The 20,789-nt window shown below is 55.9% G+C and overlaps 6 protein-coding genes across 6 annotated transcripts; 3 read left to right on the top strand and 3 right to left on the bottom strand.

Annotated features, from left to right (window-relative positions):
• Positions 1 to 738: 738 nt before the first annotated feature.
• Positions 739 to 1,716, top strand: MYCGRDRAFT_88127 (uncharacterized protein; the record flags this gene model as incomplete). Its single annotated transcript, XM_003848479.1, has 1 exon — positions 739 to 1,716. One exon carries the CDS (start codon positions 739 to 741, stop codon positions 1,714 to 1,716), a length of 978 nt encoding a protein of 325 aa, XP_003848527.1.
• Positions 1,717 to 2,193: 477 nt separating this feature from the next.
• On the top strand, positions 2,194 to 3,318 carry MYCGRDRAFT_63892 (uncharacterized protein; the record flags this gene model as incomplete). Its single annotated transcript, XM_003848480.1, has 1 exon — positions 2,194 to 3,318. A coding segment is annotated over one exon (1,119 nt), but the record flags the coding sequence as incomplete, so codon positions are not given.
• Positions 3,319 to 3,591: 273 nt separating this feature from the next.
• MYCGRDRAFT_96804 (peptidase aspartic) lies at positions 3,592 to 5,830 on the bottom strand (the record flags this gene model as incomplete). Its single annotated transcript, XM_003848408.1, has 4 exons — positions 3,592 to 5,132; positions 5,191 to 5,243; positions 5,680 to 5,702; positions 5,762 to 5,830. The coding sequence occupies 4 exons, from the start codon at positions 5,828 to 5,830 to the stop codon at positions 3,592 to 3,594; spliced, it is 1,686 nt and encodes a 561-aa protein (XP_003848456.1).
• Positions 5,831 to 9,517: 3,687 nt separating this feature from the next.
• On the top strand, positions 9,518 to 16,192 carry MYCGRDRAFT_96803 (uncharacterized protein; the record flags this gene model as incomplete). The annotated part of the gene is made up of 3 exons (XM_003848481.1): positions 9,518 to 14,212; positions 14,397 to 14,475; positions 14,955 to 16,192. The coding sequence occupies 3 exons, from the start codon at positions 9,518 to 9,520 to the stop codon at positions 16,190 to 16,192; spliced, it is 6,012 nt and encodes a 2,003-aa protein (XP_003848529.1).
• A 589-nt stretch (positions 16,193 to 16,781) lies between these two features.
• MYCGRDRAFT_49768 (uncharacterized protein) lies at positions 16,782 to 19,015 on the bottom strand (the record flags this gene model as incomplete). The annotated part of the gene is made up of 3 exons (XM_003848407.1): positions 16,782 to 18,064; positions 18,120 to 18,395; positions 18,790 to 19,015. The coding sequence occupies 3 exons, from the start codon at positions 19,013 to 19,015 to the stop codon at positions 16,782 to 16,784; spliced, it is 1,785 nt and encodes a 594-aa protein (XP_003848455.1).
• Positions 19,016 to 19,461: 446 nt separating this feature from the next.
• Positions 19,462 to 20,519, bottom strand: MYCGRDRAFT_77079 (uncharacterized protein; the record flags this gene model as incomplete). The annotated part of the gene is made up of 3 exons (XM_003848406.1): positions 19,462 to 20,270; positions 20,333 to 20,344; positions 20,402 to 20,519. The coding sequence occupies 3 exons, from the start codon at positions 20,502 to 20,504 to the stop codon at positions 19,462 to 19,464; spliced, it is 924 nt and encodes a 307-aa protein (XP_003848454.1).
• Positions 20,520 to 20,789: the final 270 nt, after the last annotated feature.

Below are 20,789 nucleotides of genomic sequence, written 5' to 3'. Positions count from 1 at the left end.
GGCCGCCAAGAAGCAGACATGTTCATGCCAGCTCCTACAGGCGGATGGAAGGCATCATCAGAGAAGCTGCGACCACGATTGTCGTCGTTACGGACTGTAGCCCGCGCACAAGTAGCAGTCCTAGTGCTTATGACGACCTCTCCGAGTGGTATTGACGTCGTCTCAAATCTACACTGCTCCAGGACCATTAGTATCGCCTACACAGCTTAGCCGTCCCTTCATCCTTTGGACCCTTTACCAAACAGTCCTTGGGGTGCACTCAGTAATGATGGCCGATGGTAGCACGGTTCACGCGCCCGGTATGAGGGAGCCTCCGGATGGGAATCATCGAACATTTCAGCTCCGTCTTGTACTTTGCCCGAAACCAATACTGATGCAGCTCTTTCCTTCTTGGGTTTCGACCCCCTCCAGAACATGATCATGAGATGTAGGAGTCGACGTAGAAGGGATGATGTTGTCGTTGAAGGGCGGAAGTTTGCAGATCAACGGTGATGAATGGGATCGGGCCCGTGCGCTCAGCTTAGTCAGCTGTCTGTCCCATGATTTTCGCAAGCAGCATTGCTACAGCGAGGAAGGAATACAGACTCGCCAGTTGATCAACATCGAAAAGAGCGCAAAGCAACCAGCAAAGCGAGACTAGCTTCCAGCAAGGGCAATATCGATTGAGCGAATAAAGACGGCGGCAAAAGTATGGACTCCAACACCCGCAGAGGAAGCCGCAGTAGTGAGGCCTCCGACATGGAGTCAAGCCGCACAAAACCTTCGCACAGAAGACGGCGGGATTCGTCCCGGTCTTCCCAGCGCACAGAAGATCGCAAGCAACGCACAAGGTCGCGCGAAGATTCTCTTGAACGACGGAAGGAGCCACGATCAGGACGCGACCGCTCACACGAGCGACGATCGCATCGACACAGCAGAGACGGCGACTCCGATCGCTACAGAGAATCTCATCACAGGCGAGAACGACGAGAACGGGATGCGGATGATTCTGGAAGCGAAGCAAGAAGTTCAAGACGGGAGCGCAAGCACAGAGACCGCTCTCGCTCTCGAGACGACAAGGATCGATCACACCGGCGCCATCGCTCTGGATCTCCACCCGCCAAGAAGCGACGAGCGCGATCACGCAGCGCTTCGAGATCACCACCCAAGTCTGAAGTGAAGAGATCTCGAGCGCCATTACCGTCTCAAAATGACTCTTTCCGCGGCGAAGTCGCACCAGGCGAGGCACCTCCTCCAGAAAAGCAGAAGCCCAACTTCAAGCCCACCGGACTCCTGGCCAAAGAAGCCAACACAGTCGCCGGCACAACGACGGTCCTCAAATACAACGAACCTCCTGAAGCGCGAAAGCCCTCGTCCAAAGAGCAATGGCGCATGTACATCTTCAAAGGAAAAGACTTGGTCGACACAGTCTACCTCTATCAACGCAGTGTCTGGCTCATGGGTCGTGACCAGAGAGTCACGGATCTACCGATCGAGCATCCGAGTGTGAGCAAGCAGCATGCGGTGATTCAATTCAGATATGTTACGAGCACGAATGAGTACGGAGACCGGGCGAGTAAGGTCAAGCCGTATTTGATTGACTTGGAGAGCACGAAGGGAACGAAGTTGAACGGAGAGAAGGTGGAGGCAAGTCGGTATGTGGAGTTGAGAGATCAGGATGTCATTGGGTTTGGAGATAGTGAGAGGGAGTATGTCATGATGTTGCCGGAGAAGTAGATATAGAGATTGCGGTCGAGGTGTGCTCTCTCAGACCTGGCAATCATCCGGCATTTCTACCTACCTCCGTGAGCCCGCTGAGAGTGGAACGCATGCGTCTGATATCGTGAGCTTGGACTATGCAGTTCTGCGCAGGGAACGTGAATATAGATCGAGGAAGATGTACGAAGGGAATGAAAGCAACTAGAATACTGTCGTCCTTCGAGCTCACACCACACCGACTGGGCCACTGAAGTCCGAGTTGCGTTGGTGCGGTTTGAGCGGAGCCATGGAGGTCCTTACCTAGCCAGAAGGACGAATTACCCATCAAATATTGATGGGTGCCAACTAATCCTTTCCCCACGTGGCGATGACGCTCACTTCATCCGTCGCGCCTCAAACCTTCAGCGCGATATCTCGAGATTCATGCTTGCTCAGGGAACATTCACCTTGTCGCTATAACTTCTTCATTCTCCTCGAACCTCCTCCACCTCCTCACATGCAATGACAACACGTTGGCCGAGCAGTTGCTCGCGCGCTGCCTCGAGCATTTCCACCTACTCCAACGGCAGCTTGCAACAGCAGCTCCTCCTCGTCCGTCGACGAAACAATGGCTTCCTCAAGTCATCCACCGCACGATACATCTCCTCCAGCCCAAGAAGATTAGACTCAAAGGACAAACAGGACGCAAGACCCGGACCAGAAAAAGCAGCGCTGGTCGCGATACAGAACGGACGCAATGTACACACAGTCAACCCACCGTCGAGCACGCTCCCTCCACCCCTCAAACTCCCAGAACGCGGCGACTCCAGTACACCAATCTACTACTTCAAGATCGGCCGTGCCTACGGCTCTTTCTACTGGCTCGGTCTGAAAGCAGTGTGGTTCAATCATCAAGCCGTGAAACTGCTCAAAGCCCGCCTACCAAAGCCCGCCAAAGAAGGCGGCCCTGGCCAGGAGCGTGCTTCCCCTCCTCTCGAGCGTCTATCACATCTCACTCGCGCCGAACACCAACTACTCGCCCGCGACGCATACGATATCGGCAAACTCCCCTTCTTCGGCGTGCTGGTCTGCATCTTTGGCGAATGGCTGCCTCTCATTGTACCTTTCATTCCCTCGGCAGTTCCAGGGACTTGTCGCATTCCGAAGCAGATCAGGGGTATGAGAGCAAAGGCGGAAGACAGGAGGAGGGTGGCGTTCAGGAATGGCATCTCCGAGCCGTCGAAAGAGCAGCTGTTGGGCGGCGCTGGGTCGAAGGATACGAAGCAGGAGAGGAAGAGCCTGGAGTGGCCGACTACACGAAAGGAGCATATTATTGGACTTCTTTCACGACTGAGGGACGACCAATTATACCATCTCTCCTCGGTGTTGAACTTGCACAACCGCTTCTGGGATAGGATACAACTTCCGCCGCCGTCTTTCCTGCTCCGACGGGCTTTGTCGAGGAATCTGACATATTTGGCGAGTGACGACTTTCTCTTGCTCAAGTCTGGAGACAAAGCGCTGAACGAGCTATTACCGGAGGAGGTCGCGATAGCGTGTGAGCAGAGAGGTATTGATGTACTCGGGAAGAGAGATGAGACTTTGCGCAAGGAATTGTGGCAGTGGTTGAAGAAGCAGAAGGCAGATGGCGGAAAGGGAAAGGCCTTGTTTACGATGTTGTTTAGACGGTGAGTATCCCGCCTTCTTCTCTGATGATTGTCCATTGAGCGGGTCGCTGACAAGTGCGCAGACCTAATGCCTGGGATACCAAAGTCGATCGGTAAACCCCACAAAATCATGCGACAGATATGCGCATGTTGTATCATAACCAAAGGCCGTTGTACACTGTACAGAACTGTATCTATGGTGCGCCGAACGCACACAGCAGAAACGTCTCTCAGCACGAGCCTGTATCTACCGCTTCGCCTCCAATTCCGCTGCAGCATCTCTCCCCGCGCTAAGCTCATATCTCTCCCCTCCTGCTGGCAACTCATACTTTCCGTCATTCACATGTCCTCCCAGCTCCGATCGATCATGAGTCTTCGATGAAGACAACTCCGGATGCCGCTCGTCGCCTCTCAGCTCCGGATACCAGTCGTTGCCTCGCAGCTCTCGGACATCTTGATGCTCGAGTTCTGACGCTGATGTCTTGTGCACGTCGTCTTCGTCCTGGATGGGCTTCTCGTCCGGCGTAGTGAGCATGTACTTCTGTTCTCGGGCACGCTGCTGCTTCTTGCGCCACCATAGCCATATGCACACAAGTAACGCTGCAACGAGTACGACCACGCCGACGGCGATACCTGCTATCGCGCCTTTGCTGAGGCCAGAGCCGGAGCCTGGTCGATCGATCATCTCCCCGGGCGGCAGAATGGCCTTCAGATCTTCGGTCGTCGGAAACAATGCTTGCCCAATCGTGAAATTCCGCCTGTCATAGTCGGCAATGACATACGCTTCCTGCAAGAATGCTCTCCCGAGAGTATACTGCGCATCGTTCTGAGCCCTCTTCAACGGGAAATACCGCCGGCTCTCGTTGTAGAACGGCGTGCTGACGTTGAGGTCAAATGCGGCGTAAGGAATCTTGATAGACGTGATGCCGTTGCCCTGTGGTTCTTTCGTGACGCCGACGGTGAACTCGAAGGTAGGGTTTTGGGCCAGGAGTTTTGTGTGGGTCGCCTCGCTGACGGTGTACAGCTCGGTGACATTGTCCCATTCTATCCCGAATGCAGACTCGAAGGCTTGACACACGGGGAGGGGAAGCCACATTTGCGCTACCATGGAGTCGAGGAAGACGTAGATGCCATCGGTGAGCAGGGGAGAACTGCCCAGGGTGTCGTACGTGATGGACTGCAGACCCAGCAGTAAGTCGCGAGAAGGATCAGTCCAGAACGGCACACTGACACTGTTGTACCTCAGATCGATCCGGTTCGCATCGTAGCCGCCAAAGGTCACACTGCCGAAGACGGGAGGATCCTTGTATACCGCGCCGGCAGTGTAGGCCCACGTTGTGCTGGGAGCGATACTGCTATTCCGCAACGTCCCAAGCACGCTGGGGATCGACTTCGTGGTGTAGGATGTGAAGTTCTGGCTGATGGGACTGAGCGGCAGCGTACCCAGAAAGAAGTCGTTGGTGGCAAAGCCTGCGACGAGCTGGTTTGACAGCGTAGGAACTCCAGCGCCGGGAAGTCCGAACGAGACATCGTCGAAGCCGAAGTAGGCATTCGCTGACAAGCCGAGTTTGCTTTCTTCGAACAGATCGATCTCGTAGAGACCGCCGTTCTCTAGGCGGGCGGTGGTCCATGAGGTTGATGCGTTGGACTTGAAGACACCGCCTCGGGAGGAGATACAGTCTTTGAGATCTAGGTCCGGGTTGGCTTGCGTGCATCCTTCGTTGAGGACGGCCCAGACTTGGTTCGCGGCGGTGGCTGAGGTTCCGGGAAGGAGTCGGACGACTTGAGCTATGGGACATTTTGGTCAGTGCATGTCGTTGCGAAGATGGTGCTTGTAAAACCCTACCTGGTCTCCCTATCTGTACGTTGAATGTAGACCACCGACCATCGTTGCCTTCCCTGGACAATGTCAGCGCCGCGGAGAGGGAATCATGAAAACATATTTACCAGAATCCACTGGCGGGCACAGATAGTGGCCTTGCGGTGATCTCGACCTTTGCATTCACAGCCACGACAAGTCCGAAGCAAAAGAGAGCGACGGTCCTCATCTTGTGCAACGAGCGCCTCCGCTCAGATCAGGATGAGGATTGAGCAAAGCCAGGATGAGTCTGAGTTCCATCAACATTCAGGTCCACGGCCAATCTACCTCGAGGATGATCAAAAAGAAGGAACTCTGCCAAGAAAAGACTCCACGTGCGGCGCATTTCCCAAGATGCTGACCGATCTCAAAATAATCCATGTTCGCTCGAACCGGTGGAGGCAGCGTTTCATCAGCTTCGGAGAATGAAGTGCGACGCCAATATCCAATCGATAGCAGTGGCTTTAATTCGGGTACCTTGTTACATATGCAAAGTGATCCTACGGGGTTGTGTGCCAAGCTCCGAAGCGTGGGGCTGACACATATTCGACGACAGTACTTGACCAAGAGTAGGCCGAAATGGGTTGATTTCGAAGCACGACAGAGCTGGGTATAAGGCGTGCGCCATGGTCAAATCTGGCTTGATTCGAAGCACAACTTCGGTCGTCGTCCAAAGATGGTAAATGCATGGCAGCACCAACTTTTTTAAAATAGACTTCGAGCCCAGCCAGTAGCGTCAGTCCGAGAAAGGCAGGAGCAGGGATACTATTCCATCGCGCATAGAAGGATTTCCGGCCCTGGACAAGCTGAACGCCCACAGCCTCGAAGGCGATTCTCCTCAAATATGAAGTTGGATCCTTCGGCAACATGATTTACGCTCCCTCGCAGGTCGCTCTTGTTCACAATGGCGTCGTTGTCCAGCACCAGATACGTGAACGCCTCCTGCCCGTTGGGCTCGGGATACGAGTGGCCGACGTTCCTTACAACGACGGCTACCAGTTGCGGAGCCAAACCGTGCTGCACTTTTCAACCTCTTGTAGCTTTTGAATACACATGGCAAAGTGTATCGAAGCAACCGGTGACTGTTGGTGAGTCGTCGGATCAACATCGTCTCGACAATCGATCGCTGACCGAACTCAGGAACGGAGGTCGTCATCATCGACACCGCGCTCGGCATCACAACGACCACCACGGAGATCATAACCACGGGAATCGTCGTGACTCTCCCAGGCGAGCCGACTCCGACAACGCTTGATCCTTCACAATGGCTCAGCAATGGAGGTTTCGACCCGGGCTACGATGTGCCGACTCGAAGCACAGTGTTGACGGATAGTTTCGACAACGTCCAGACCATGTCAGTACTCCAGACCCACCATGATCCAGGACATCGCTAACACGGACTAGTCGATACCCTTCCGGATACGTCGACATGGAAGCCGAGCTACGCTGGTACGGCAGCATCCCCATCGTCTCAGCCGGCACAACGAGCTGCTACCAGAACACCGCCAGTCTCTCCTCCATCGCATCGCCGACGTACATCTCCACGGAAACTCAGACGGTAGATCCCGAGGACCCGAAGGGTATTTTCTATTCATATGGGGCGACGAAGGGACTGCAGATGCCAGGCGCGAGCGGCGGTAGCTGTGGCGGTGTATACGCAACACAGCTCTTGCAAAGCTGGAATCCGACAGATCTGGTGGTGTCTGTTTACAGCAGTTGTCTGTGTAGTGGCGCGGTTCCTTTGCCTGCGACGCCGCTGAATACTGCTTCGTTCTTGCTGGCGAGTACGACTCGCTTCGCGAGGTTGGGGTCGGTTGCGGCCACGACGACGGATGAAAAGACGAGCAGTACGAGTCAGGCTGCGCCAGTTGAGCCGGTTCCTGATAATGACGGCGGAAGTACTTCTCCGCCTGAAGAGACCTCGCGGCCCGCGCCTGAGCCAGCTCCCGAACAGACATCGCAAACCGCGCCAAGACCAACGCCCGAGCCAGTTCAGCAGACCAAAACTCCGCTCGCAACCAAGCCCATCGCAACAACGCCATCTCGAGCTGATGATCCGGTGGGTGCAGCGCCTGAGCCTACGAGCAAAGACGCACAGCCAGAACAGCCAGAGACGAGGCCAGCTCCTGATACTCCACAGCAGCAGCAAACACCAGCGTCTCAGCCGACAAGACCGTCAAGCACAGCGGGCTCCGATACAGGTCCTGACTCCACAGACGAAGATACGCCAGCTCCGCAGCCGCAGACGCAACCAGCACCTCAATCGCCTGAGCAGACGACGCCTTCGAGCACGGCTGATCTAGGCAATGGGAACGCTCCGGAGTCCGACAATGGTAACGAGCAAGCAGCGCAGCCAGAAACTACTCGTCCGTCACCCGTTCCAGGAGCTCCTCTGCAGACAGCGACTCGACTGGTGAGACCTTCGGGGACCACAGATGCGGGAGACAACGATGCAGCTCCAGACTCCCCGGAGGCGATCGGTTCGGAGTCACCATTGAAGCCTACCAGCGTAAACCAGGCTGAGAATGGCGATCAACCACCAAATCAGCCATCGATACCTTCGACCACAGCAGAGTCCATTGTCTTTGTCACAACTCTAGCTGGTGGGACTGTGATTTCCTCAACGCGGCCAGCACCCGATCAATCGCCGAATCAGCCTTCAAGACCTTCCGGCACAGCAGAGCCACTAGTCATCGTCACAACTCTAGCCGGCGGGAATGTGATCTCCACCACAGTGCCAACCTTTTCCGCGAGCGAAGATCAGACTGCTGAAGATGGCGAGCAAACACAACTTCCAGTGGTGCTGAATTCCGGCGCGCCCGCTGGTGAGACGTCGAGCTCGTCGGCGGGTATAGGCGACTTCATCGCAGGTGGTATAGGCGAGACGAAGTCGTCGGAGCCAGGCTCTCCTTCGTCGTCGACTGCAACAGAGCCCACCGGTGGAATTGCTGGTAGTGTGACTTCGAGCAATGTGCCTTCGCAATACACAGGAGCGGCTTCGAGGCTTGAAACGTGCGGAAAGCTTTTGGTGATTGTGCTCGCGGTAGCGGTTTGTCTTTAGCGTTCGGTAATAGAATAGACGGAGTCTTCGAATTCGCTTCAATTTTTACCGGGACCGACATCATCGCAGACGATGTGCAATCGCTGCATCCTTGCTTTGCTTTGATACCATCCCACGTGCGATGCGGCTCCGCGGTGAAGTCGAAACTTCGGCAGTATCAGGCATTCAGCATGAAACTGTGCGACGTCACCTCAGTGACCTCACGCAGTCGCACATCCGACGTTCGTGCAATCTCCAATCCCGGGTTCTCGCCGTCGCAAATCAGGCGTAGTGCATTGAAAATCGGCACTTTGCAGCGCCATGCAACCACTACCGCAAAGTCGAAGACGCGTTCGCTTCATGACTCGTGGACCATTTTTCGCGGTCGGACGATCTTGTGGTCTTTGCTGTGGCGATGCGGGAGTTCCCCACGTTCTGGACACTTCGAGCTCGGGAGTTTTTTTGGTTGATGTCGGTGATGGTGGTGGTGGTTGTGGCGAGTTCCTGAACTCGTCCTTCACAGCTTGGTTCGTTTTCGCGCCTTCATGCAGGGGCAAGGCGCGGTTTGACGGGCCCTTACAGCAGCTTACCCGCCCGCATGATGCATGCTGGCCTGCTGTACTTTCGTATCTGCGTGCGTGGTCGGGAATGATGCTGCAGTCTGCAAGCAAGGAACAAGGTACTACGTGTACTTTGGGCGCTGCTGTATAGCCAGGGTTGAGGAACGGTGTCCGACCGACGCCTTTGATGAGGTTGCAGTTGGATACATGATTATTCATCACAGTGCTTCTCAAAATCGTGCTTGCAGAGATGCTCTGTGGTATAGACATTGCTCCTCGTTCGTACGGAATGTCTTCTCCTCCCATCAAATATTGAATCAGCATATTGATGATCGACACCCCTAGATAACCTACCTTTAAGCTCCGAGGTCCGTCTCGGATGAATCCGACTGGATCAAACTTTCTGCACGTCTCCTCCACACATGGAGAGCCCCTGAATCTGCGCTGGGCCAGTCGAACTTCACACCACTCGTTCCCATGTGATTGTCCGCGTCCTGGTCGTACCAATTCCTCTTTCTCAATCTCATCATCTCATCTCAGCGAGCTCCGACCGACCAGAGATTGGGCCATGCCAGCACTCTCGCTTGGAATCGCAGGCATCTCTTCTTCCTCTCACTCGGCAAATCCTCTTTGCCAATACTAATCTTACCTGTTCCTCCAACCGCCGCGTGGGAGTTCTGCTCTGTCCCCATTCGAGCTAGCCCTTCTTGCGACCATGGATCTCTACCAACGACCCCCAATTGCATCTCATCCATCCTCCAGACACGTCCACGCATCGTCGTCTTCCTCTGCGACCACTTCCGCCCAGGTCGGCGATCTCCCTCTGCGAAGTCCTCGTCTTCCCCCCTCGCCCCGCACCAGCTCCAAGCAATTCTCGCGATCCATTGTTCCGCCACGATTGAATAGCAATCGATCCGACCCACCGCGAACACCATCTCCGAAACGCGATCGCAAAGGAAAAGGCAAGCAGGCTGTGAGACCTGCGACCGCGCGCCACATTCGCAGCGGCAGCGACATAACTGAAGAGGAGGAGGACGGTCGCCGACATTCGCATGGTCTATCGTGGAACACCACCACTCGGGACTCTGTCGTCGACAATCTGCTGTTCTCCTTGGATAGCATGCCGCATGGAGATTTTGGAGATGGAGACTTCGAGACCAGCGCCGACGCCGATCGAACTCGCTTTCTGAGCGAATTGTCCACCAACGGCTTCCAGATGAGCATGCCATCTCGATCCCGCGGTCACACCCAATCTTCTTCCACATCCGACTTGACCGATTCATCCGCGAGCAACTTCGCCACGCCAAAAGGACGACGGAGCAACAGCACAACGGATTTTCAACAGAAAACACCGCCGAAAAAGAATGGATTGGGCATCACCAAAGGCATAACAGAGGGCGAGCAAGAGTCGAAAAGCATTGCGGAGAGACGATCCGAGGATAAAGGCCATCCAGGTCTGGCACAAGTACCGAGCAGGCTGGCGACGAGTACAAGATCGATGAGCACAGAGTCGATGCGCCGCGAGGAGGCGGCTTCGGTCCTCACACGCGGTCGTCCGGTGCCTTCAGTACATAGCAAGTACGAATCGCCCACCGACGCAGCTGCACCTGAGCCGTTCATAGCAGGAGGACCGCGGAACATGCAGAACCCCTCCGCCTCAGGCCCAGTGTATGTGAATCCCGCACCCCCCAAAACGCCCAAAACCACCACCGGCGGCAGCACAATCCGCAAAGTCACCACGCAACCGGATCTGCGGTCCGTCAACAACAGCGACAACCACTTGGTGCCACAAGTCATTCGCGATCAAGCGGCCGAATTCGTCCGAACCAGCAGCATGCTTGAATCCGCGGGCCTGGTACCACCTGCCGTTCCAGAAAGGATCGCGCCAAGCCCGGACCCGAGCAGACGGCGAGACCACTCACCTCTAAAGGAGAAGCCCGGCTTCTTCAAACGCGTATTCGGTGGTTCCTCTCGTGTCGTGTCTAATCCGATGGAACGTCCCCTTTCCAAGCAGGTTTCCGCCGCGACGCTTGCGAATGATCAATCTGAAAGTCGAAAGGGTTCCCTGTCGCAGGCATCTCCTGTAGTTCCACCGGGCACTGCCAAGGGCGACTCCAAGCAAACACCGTCGGCTTCCACCACATCTCATCCCCCGCTCAGTCTGAATAAAAAGCCTTCGTTCTTCCGAAGGAGGAAAAAGTCTTTCAATGAAAACGTGCCTCCGCCCATGCCTGCCAATGCGGCAATCACTCAGGCCGACCTCATGAAAAAGGCTCACGAACCGGCGCCATCAATCAGCAGTTTGCGTAAGGAGATGGCGCCGTTTTTGAGTGTCGATACCAATGGTTCCAGACCGCCAACCGCAAACTCGAGGGCTGAGGACTCGGACAATCCGGATTTGTTTCATACTGGGTACACTGCTGATGCGCCTCTGACGTTGAACACGCGGTCGCCATTGTCGAGGGAACAAACGGTGAAACCACAAGACAGTCCGACGAAGATCAAAGTCAAGAAACGAACGATGGATGCTCTGATCACATCCAGCCCGGTTGTCAGGCCGGCCAAGGTCAGGAGTGTGAGTGCCGCCACATCTACGAGCACGCTGCGAGAGCACAAAAGAGAACGTTCTGCAGTGTCGCCATTATCATCATCGCGGTCAGAGGTTTTCCACGACACATTTGAGAACAATGGCGATAGCACTAGCATTCGGGATGTCAGCGCTGTACAATCGAGCGAGGACTTGCGAGACTTCAGCGCTGGGACAAATGTCAGTCTGTCGATGGACGATCCCTTGTGGGCGGGCGTCGCGCGGCGACCAAGCAGTCCAGAGAAGAGGTTGGGTCGTGTGGTCCTGAAGGATGACAAGGACTTTGTTGTTTCGCCGGTGTCATCGCCCAACTTGTCGAAAAAAGGCAGTCAATCTGAGATGTTACTACCTGCGGTGCAAGTTGAAGGAACTAGCATCCCTCGAAGTGTCACCGACCCGGCAATCATCGCCGTACCATCGCCAACAATTCAGGTTCCGCTAGAAATGGTTGATGAGGGAGCCGAGTACAGGGAGCGCGCACGAAGAATCTTCGACGGCAATGAAGAGGATGTTCCGAAATTGGATGCCGCAGCCTGGATGGGCGAGAGAAGTACTCTCAGCTCGCGCACGCTGACGGCATATATGGAGCTGTTCGACTTTGCTGGCATGAACATTTTGGCTGCGTTGAGAATGCTGTGCGGGAAGCTGGTTCTGCGAGGAGAGACGCAACAGTTCGATCGCATCATCAACGCGCTGTCCTCGAGGTGGGTGCAGTGCAATCCCAACCACGGCTTTAAAGCGCAGGATGTTGTGCATACACTATGCTACTCTCTCATCCTGCTCAACACGGACATGTACTTGGCGGATATCACTGAGAAGATGTCAAGGAGTGCTTATGTCAAAAATACACTTCCTACCATCAAGCGGGTTGTGTTGGACGCTGCGCCTACTTCGTTCGACGACACGTTGAAGCCAATGGCGCACAATCTCAGACCGGGCATGCCGTGGACTGACTCTAGTACTTCATCAATGTCTGGAGCAAGCTCCAACATCACAAGCGGGCCAACGTCACCCATGCCTGACACTCCACGATCGGGCACGCCGAATGGCGAGAACATCAGAAGACTGTCCATCCGGCCAGGGATGTCACGCAACGATTCAGAAGGTCCTGTCACACCAGACTCCGCCACTGGCTTCGGCATCAACGCACTCGTCAACACTCCTGGTCCGAATTTTCTCCGCGGCTGGGAGTCCGAAATCGAAACAGTTCTCAAAGCCTTCTTCGCATCCATCAAAGCTGAAAAGCTTCCCCTTCACGGCGCCGTCATGACTGATCTCCCTCTCGGCAACCGCAACCTCTCCGTCGTTGATCTTCACAACACCGTGCAACGCACCGGCTCGATCATCAGCAAGGCTCCCTCCGAAAACCAATCCTACCGGCCCAAGAATGACCTCCGTTCCATGACCATGCGATGGGGCGCCAACCGCAACGTCCGCAACAATGGCCGTCCCAAGCCGTACGCCGCCAGCACGATTGCCTCTTCCCGCACTTCCTTCGACGACAACACCTCTGGCTTCTGGTCTCCCTCAGCACAATCCTCCAAATTCTCCTTTGGCAAAACTCTGACTTCCCCTAGTGTGGGCAGTTTCGGCCACTACGTCGATCCGTACAAGCACTCCATTGGCTTCGCCAACGCATTGTCGGAAGCCATCATCCGCGAGGAGACCTCTCCCGGCGGCCTCAGCGGCGACAATGACTCGTTCGTCGTGCCGGGTGGACTCCTCGAGGATGAATCCCTCGCACTGGAAGGAGCGCCTTGGGCGAAAGAGGGACTGGTCAAGCACAAGCACCACCTCGAGACGCCCGATCGTAAGGCGAAAGAGCGATCTTGGAATGACTGCTTTGCTGTGATCAGTAAAGGTAAACTCACTCTCTTCGCGTTCGGTCAGAAGCCTTCCACATCCTCCAATACCCTGAAGAAATCTTTCACCAAGTCTGGAAAAGCCGCTTCAGTATCCGGCTCCACAACCGTCGGCGGCGGTGACTGGATGGAAAACGCCGAACAGCTAGAGTCCTTCATCCTTCGCCAGACCATCGCTTCCGTCCTGCCTCCACCGGGATACTCCAAAGTCCGTCCACACGTCTGGGCGCTCAGCCTTCCATCCGGCGCCGTCCACCTCTTCCAAGTCGGAACCCCCGACATCGCGAAAGAATTTATGTCCGCAGCGAATTACTGGTCCGCGCGACTCAGCAAGGAACCTTTGGCCGGCGGCGTCTCAAACGTCGAGTACGGCTGGTCAGACCGCGTCATCAACACCGCTCTCTTACCCGCAGATCTTCGCGAAGGTGGTGCCTCCTCTGGCCCACCCGTCTCCCTCCACAACCACACCGGCCCCGGAGGACACGCACACACCCTCTCCACCGACCGCAGCCGCTCCAGCTTGCAATCCTCCATCCGCGGCAGCATGGACACGGGCTCCCGCAGCGTGGCCAACACCAAAGCCCGCCTCCCCGGCGACAGAGTCCAACTGAACGAATGGATTCCCCCAACGCAATCGCTCATGGCATCCGCGTTGATGGAAGTCGATCAACTGAGAGCTTTGAAGGCGTATGTGGAAGGGGAGGAAGAGGAGTTGAGGAGACATATGGGATTGAAAGGAGGGATTGAGTTGGCGTATAGTCCCAGGAGTGCGAATTTTGGGAAAGCGATGGGGAATTGGCAGAGGAAGAGTGATTATTTGTTGAGGGAGATTGTCAAGTTTCGGACGTATTGTGATGCGTTGGGAAAGGCGAGGGAGGCGAGGGAGGAGGTTTTGAAGAGGAGGGGGGCTGCGAATGGGGCGAGTCCGGTTGTTGGTGGTGGTGGTGGGGGTAGTGGGGGGGTTAGTCCGGTTGTGGGGTGAGGGGGTTGGGAGGTGGGAATGCTCTGATGGGATCTGAGAGAGAGAGAGAGAGGCGCCGAGGAAGAGCGCTGCGCTCTGTTGGATTGATGTAAGGGTTATGCGCATTGCTGAGACGGCTTTGTCTGGCTTTGGTGTTTTATGGGAAATGAAACGGAGTGAATAGAGCTCGAGACTCTTGACGGGCGCATGGGAAGTGTTCGCTGGGGCATATGTGGGAAAAGAGAAGGCTCAACGAAGGGTTCGTGAGCTGGTCAGGGGATGAGAGGAGGTAGCTGAGATGAGTGTATACCCATGTACGAGCGAGCGCTGAAGTTGAAGAGACGCTTGTCGTTGTCACCTTGGTGATTTCTATATCGCTCATTCTCAATCCCGTGCTCGCTAAACGCTGGATTTGTTCCGTTGTGGACAGGCGAGCTGTTCTGCGGATTGTGTATGTGCAACTCCCTGCTCTTACACATATACTCTGGAGCACGTAAAAACAACGAAACGACCTGGAGTATCGGCAAGGTATATCTCACGTGTCGTCGTCTTGTGGTGAGACTGTGATGTGGGTGCCTGAGGGTGAGAGTTTCCGGTACTTCCGCCCCAGCTTGCTTGTCCCACCTGCCGCCCGCTCATCAGCTGGACACTTCCCACCTCACCTCACCTCACCGAATCAACTCTCACCTCTTCTTCTTTTACGCTGCACTTTCCACCAACCATCCGCATTGACTCAACACAGCACACACTTTCCGGATCAACACAAGCCTGCCTCGTCACTCCGCCGCCTCAAAACCATCTCTCTGCCAAACTCCACAGCAGCTGGGAGTGAAGCGTGAGAGAGGGGAAAGCATGATTCTTGGCACCTATCGCAACCCACCATATCGCTCCCCCACCGCCAGCAGAACCATGGGATCCGCCGGAAAGTCCACTGTCAAGAAGAAAGCTCAAATGTCGGATTCGGCGATTCCCGCTCCGCTGCTGCCTGCGACGTGGACTGAAGCTGAGATTGAAAGATGTCGCGGACATGACCCCGCCGCGACCACAATGCCGGATGCCAATGACGTCCACCCTCAGAATGCGCATGAAAATGATCCATCACCCAAGCGAAAACGCGATGCTCTCTCCTCGCCTACTAGATTCCTACACTCAAATCTGCGAGCGGAGTCACCACCCATGATGCCTGGAGGACCAAGTCTCAACCGAGCTCTCTCCCCAGGCTCCGGTCCCGACAGTCCACGCTCCAGAGTCGCCGCGCGATTCGAAGGACTTCAAATCCGGGGTGGGCCGGTGGCGGGACCGAGATTCGGAGATGAGGTCGTGGCGATGGATGTGGATGGTGAGAGGAGGAAGCGGATGAGGTTTAGTCCTGTTCCTGATGTTGTTATGGACTCTCCTACCCGGCGGCAAGAGGGGGGTGGAGTGAGGATGAGGACGCCGCCACCAGTTCAGAGGAAGCAAGATGCGGCCACGCCTGCTGCGGAGACGGAAATGCACGACCTCGAAATCGGCGAAACACCAAACGCCTACACATCCACCACCTCCCCATCTCCTCAATCCTCATCGACGACGTCCTCTCCGACCACATCCTTCAAAACAGACCTCACCACCTATCCCTCCCGACCATCCTCACCACCACCACCATCCTCTGACCCAATCACATCCCTGACCTGGCACCCCTCCGAGATCACCGGCCACAACTACGACCCTTTGACAGCCGCTGCGTCAGGCGACGATGGAACGGGACTGAATGGCATTGGGTTTCGACCGACGCCGGCGATTGCGTATGCCCGAGCGCAGAAGAGGAGGGCGCAGGTTAGTGAGTGGAAGGCGAGGGAGGCGAGGGAGGCTAGGGGTAGGAGGGCGGAGAGGAGGAAGGGGAGTGGGGATGGGGGCAGAGGCGAGAGGGGTGGCGGTGGGGTTGGGAATGGGGATGGGGAGAGGGGGAGGAGGATGGTGAGGTTTTGGGGGGTTGAGTGATCATGTGAACGTGGAGGGCGCTGGGGTGGCATCAAGGATAGATCGGTGGAGCAGGGGCCGTAGACAGTACTTGTCGGACCTGACGAGGTAGATTAGCCGCTTCGGGATGGAGGACGGCGACTTTTGACGATACGAATGAACGACATCACATGAACGGCAATGCACGATATTACCAAGATTATTCAGTTCTGGCTTGTGGATTTCCACATGCAAAGAAGGAGCTGTGAAATCTGGAGTACCGCTCACTTGCTCACATCAACAATCGCTCACATCCCAGAAACAACCTGGAAGTGACTGCCACCGGGAGCAATCGTCACGACTATGAGAGGACTGCACCACTCGAGGCTCCGAACAAACGGCATTCAGCCAAGCACATCGATGCTTCAAACCTACCGATGCTTCGAATACACCAATGCTTCAAACACAGAGCTGAAGTCAACAATTCCTGACAACGCTCTTTCGCTCAAATTTCTCAATACATCTCGATCATTACATCGCCATCTAAATCTAACCATCCCGTCTATCTGTATCAGATCATCCACCCCTCCCGATCTCAACCTCCACAACCATGAAAATCTGAACACATCCCTCACGCCCCCTCCCTCCTCCCACCCAACAACCCCTCCGCCGCACTCCCATTCATCTCATCCAGTCTGACGCTCACATCAACCGGCACCCTCAATTTACTCAACGCCACAGCCTCCTCCCTCCCCCTCTTAACATCAATCCTCCACACAATCGGCAACGGCAATAAAATCAGCACCGCCAAAAACCCAAACGCCGGCCGTATACTCCCCACCCGATCCACAATGACCCCCACAATCGCGGGCCCGACGGCGGAACTTCCTTTATCCGTGATGGCGTACAGCGCATAAAACGCAGCTTCCGAACCAGGGGGGATAATTTCCCCGTAAAAGGCTCGACAGTAGGATGATAGGCCACCCATTACGAAACCGTGGACCACGCCGAGGGGGTAGATTTCCCACGGCTGTTGGAGACCGAGGAATCCGAGGGCGCGGATTGGAGGGAGGAAACCGAGGAGTCCGTACAGGGGGATGATTTCCATGAGGAGAATGCAGGCGAGGATGGTGGATTTCGTTTCGAGGGCGTAGGCGCGGGAGATGCGGGGCCAGGCGAAGGCGCCCGCGATGCCGGAGACGGTCGCGGTTATGGATAAGAGGGCGACTTGGATGGTGGAAAGGTGGAGTTCTGTGCGCGCGAAGAGGATGGCTGTACCGGAGACGGTGGCGATGGCGTCGGAGAGGAGGAACCAGGCGATGAGGAAGAGGATTGTTTGGCGCAGGCGGAGGGCCGTGAGGAGGGTGGTGTAGACGGAGGACCAGGCGAAGATGAGGTATTGGAGGAACGGGGGGAGGCGGGAGTGAGGGATTGAGAGCACGGGGCCGGGACGGTTGCGGAGGTAGAGGACTGCGGGGAGGGTCATGGTTGCCCAGCAGATTCCGACGAGGAGGAGGAGGATTCGTAAAGGGGTGGATTCGGAGAGGAAGTGAGCGCGTTTGAGGGTGATGAGGAGGAGGATGCAGAGGATTTGGACGGAGACTGCGGCGATGTAGCCGAGGCCGACGCCGCGGGAGGAGATGGATGTGGAGAGGGTGAGGGCGGGGGAGGTGGATGTGGATGGGCCAGGGTGGGAGGGGAGGGAGCGGGACTTGGCGGTTACGGTGGGGTGGTTGGAGGCGAGGAGGGGGAGGAAGGAGTTGAGCAGGACGAAGACGGAGCCGAGGCAGACGACTGCGATGATGGTGAGGAGGGAGCCGATGTAGTAGATGGAAGGGAAGATGAGGAGCATGGCCATTGTTGCGATGGCGCCGGTGAAGGCGAAGGTTAGGAGGAGGCGTTTGCGGTATGTTCCTGTGGGAGGGTGGAGTTAGTTGTGTGATGGGATGACGACTCGAGCAGGACCTACCATAATCCGCGACTGGACTGAAGCTGATGAGGACTAGAGCCTGCACGAAGACCGCCGCGCTGAATGTGTAGAGTGCGAAACTGCTACTGCTGACCATGTGGCCGAAAGGGTAGACGACGCATTGATTGCTCTCATCTGCTCGAGCGAAAAGGGAACGGACGATGTGTCGGGCTGAAGGAGTGGAGCCTTTCGGAACAATACAGGGTGTCACGCCATCTGAGCGAAGTACGCCAGCTTCCCGAGCGAGTTGCTCGAGTGTGACTGGTGCGAAGGAGCCTGTAAAAAGAGGTCTTATTAGCACAGAACATGCAAAGGTCTTGAAGGCCAGACGTCGAGTGTTGCGAAGAAGCGATCTCGACCTCGACAAGAGCACCTCCTCTTCGACCGCTACCATTGCAGATTTTCCATGTCAGTCACAGAGATTTCGACAGCCGCTCAGGCCATACACTCTCGGCACCTCTTCGACCAATAACCTGCCCTCGATCAAAAGATTACTGCCCCCAGTCGACAGACCACTGCCCTCACTCCAAATCCACTGTTTCCAGACCACTGACCCATCTCAAAACCACTACCTCACCCGCCGGCCCATACCACCATCAATCCCTCAATCGTGCCAAATCACCCCCAACCAAAAACCACTCGCGACGAAGAACAAAAATTTCCAACTCACCAACCCCACAAACAGCATAAACCTCCGCCGCCAACCCCGCAAAATACCACCCCTTCAACTCCCTCTCCGTCGTAGGCGTCCGATCCTCCCCCGGAAAGCGTGGAGTCCTCGCCTCGCGACGTCCAGACTCCGGTTCATCGTCCAGATTCAATCCATCATCGTCATCGGAAGAGGAAGAGGGGTGGTCGTCGATGCCATACGCGTCCGGATCCGCGAGGGTGGGCATTCTTGCACGCTCCACACCCGAAGTCCGCGTGTCTATACTGCCAATGGGCGAGGGAATTTTGACCGGAAGAGCGGGGTGAAGTGGCAGGAGGGAGGAATAGGAATGGAGATGAGGATGGGAGAAAAGGGGATGGGGGAGGAAGAGGCGGCGTCGATGTCGATTATTAGAGAGATTTGGGGTGTTTCGGTGGAGAGAGGGAGGACCTTGTGAGGTTCAAGGGTGGACGGAGGTGGGTCCGGTGCATGTGGATTCTTTGGCTTGGCGGTATATGGTTAAGTATGAGGAGCGACATTTGCAATTGGTAGGATGAAGGGATTGAGACAATGGATGAGACATGGAGCCTTGCGCGAGAATGCTTCTCTTGGGAGCTTTGCAATCCGTAGCATTTCGCAACTCCAAATCTCCTTCCACCGCAACCACAACGATCCCTTCTTCCCCCTCCCATCTCAACTAATAGCCCTCATAGTCATCTCCACCACCGCAAACGTCCCCGCACTAACCGGCATAGCCCTCAACAACGTCGGTCCCACCCCCCTCCAAAACCCCCTCAACCCTTCACTCCTAAACGTCTTCCCCACACAATCCCTCGCACTCGCATACTTCCTCTCCCCAACCCCCAGTCCATCCGTCTGCATCTTCGACTTGACCACATCAAACGGATAACTACTAATCCACAACATCTCGCCCGCCAGTCCTCCATACAACGCGACTTTCCACGTGGGGATGTCTTTCCGCTGGATTCTGTTGCGGGACACGTCCGTGTTCATCAGGTACTCGAAAGTGAGGAACCAGAATCCGTAGGCTTGTGCTTCACGCAGGAGAGTGACGGGGGTGCCGCGGTAGAGGCCGCGAGCGATAGAGGGGGAGCGGGAGAGTTTGGCGATGCAGTCGAGGGGGCCGGAGTAGAGTTTTCCCGCGCCGTGGGGTTGGGTTTGGAGGCGGATGCGGACGTGTTCGATGGGGGAGGAGAGGGCCGTGTTGGCTAGGCCGGCGAAGGCGCCGGCGGTGTAGTATTGGGTGTAGGAGAGGGGTGCCGGGACAGGGGAGGATGAGGAGGAGGCGTTGCGGGCTTCGAGGAAACGTTTGGCGTAGTTGAAAGCGCCGAATTGGACGGAGACGCAAGCGCCGATGCCGATGAGAGGGGTGAGGGTTCCTTTGTAGAAGGCCGAGGCGCCTTCGTTGGCGAGGATGCGGCGGGCGCAGTCGAGGGCGCCGGTGTATTGGGTGGTGGTTTGGAGGCGGACTTTGACGATGTCTGGAAGGGGGGATTTGGTTAGAGGGAGTGGTCTTGGTTGGAATCTTGTTGGTGGAGTGTACCGAATGGTTGACCTGTGAGTGTATTAGATTGTGTTGATTTGAAGATGGATCTTTCTCAATCGTCCATACCGATCAACACCTGTGCGACACCTCCCACCGCTCCGGAGAAGAGATCTTTCGCCAAGTTCCCTTCGGCGGGATTGATGTTCGCTTCTTCCAATGCGTCCGCCATCTTGTCGGTGGTATTGCAGTCGAAAAGGACGTTCTTCTCACTGCAATTGCGATTGTATCAACGCAGAAAGAAGACGTTCCTCGCCTCACCACAAAAAGTCCAGATTGCAAAGTCCCCGCTAGTTGTGGCGTTCTCAACTTGCACCGCCACAGCCAAAGCATTGACTCGAAGGCAACAAACAATGAAACGTGACAAGGACAAAGCGACAAGGGCCCAAAAGGGGGAGACAAGTCTCACATGAAACTGGACTCTCTCGCATTCTAGACTCGAAGCAGCCGGATCTGC

The sequence above is a fragment of the Zymoseptoria tritici genome, chromosome 11 (assembly GCF_000219625.1).
Source record: "Zymoseptoria tritici IPO323 chromosome 11, whole genome shotgun sequence".
Taxonomy (NCBI): Eukaryota; Fungi; Ascomycota; class Dothideomycetes; order Mycosphaerellales; family Mycosphaerellaceae; genus Zymoseptoria; species Zymoseptoria tritici.
The sequence above is the reverse complement of the archived record's forward strand: the minus strand, read 5'-3'. Positions and strand labels throughout refer to the sequence as shown.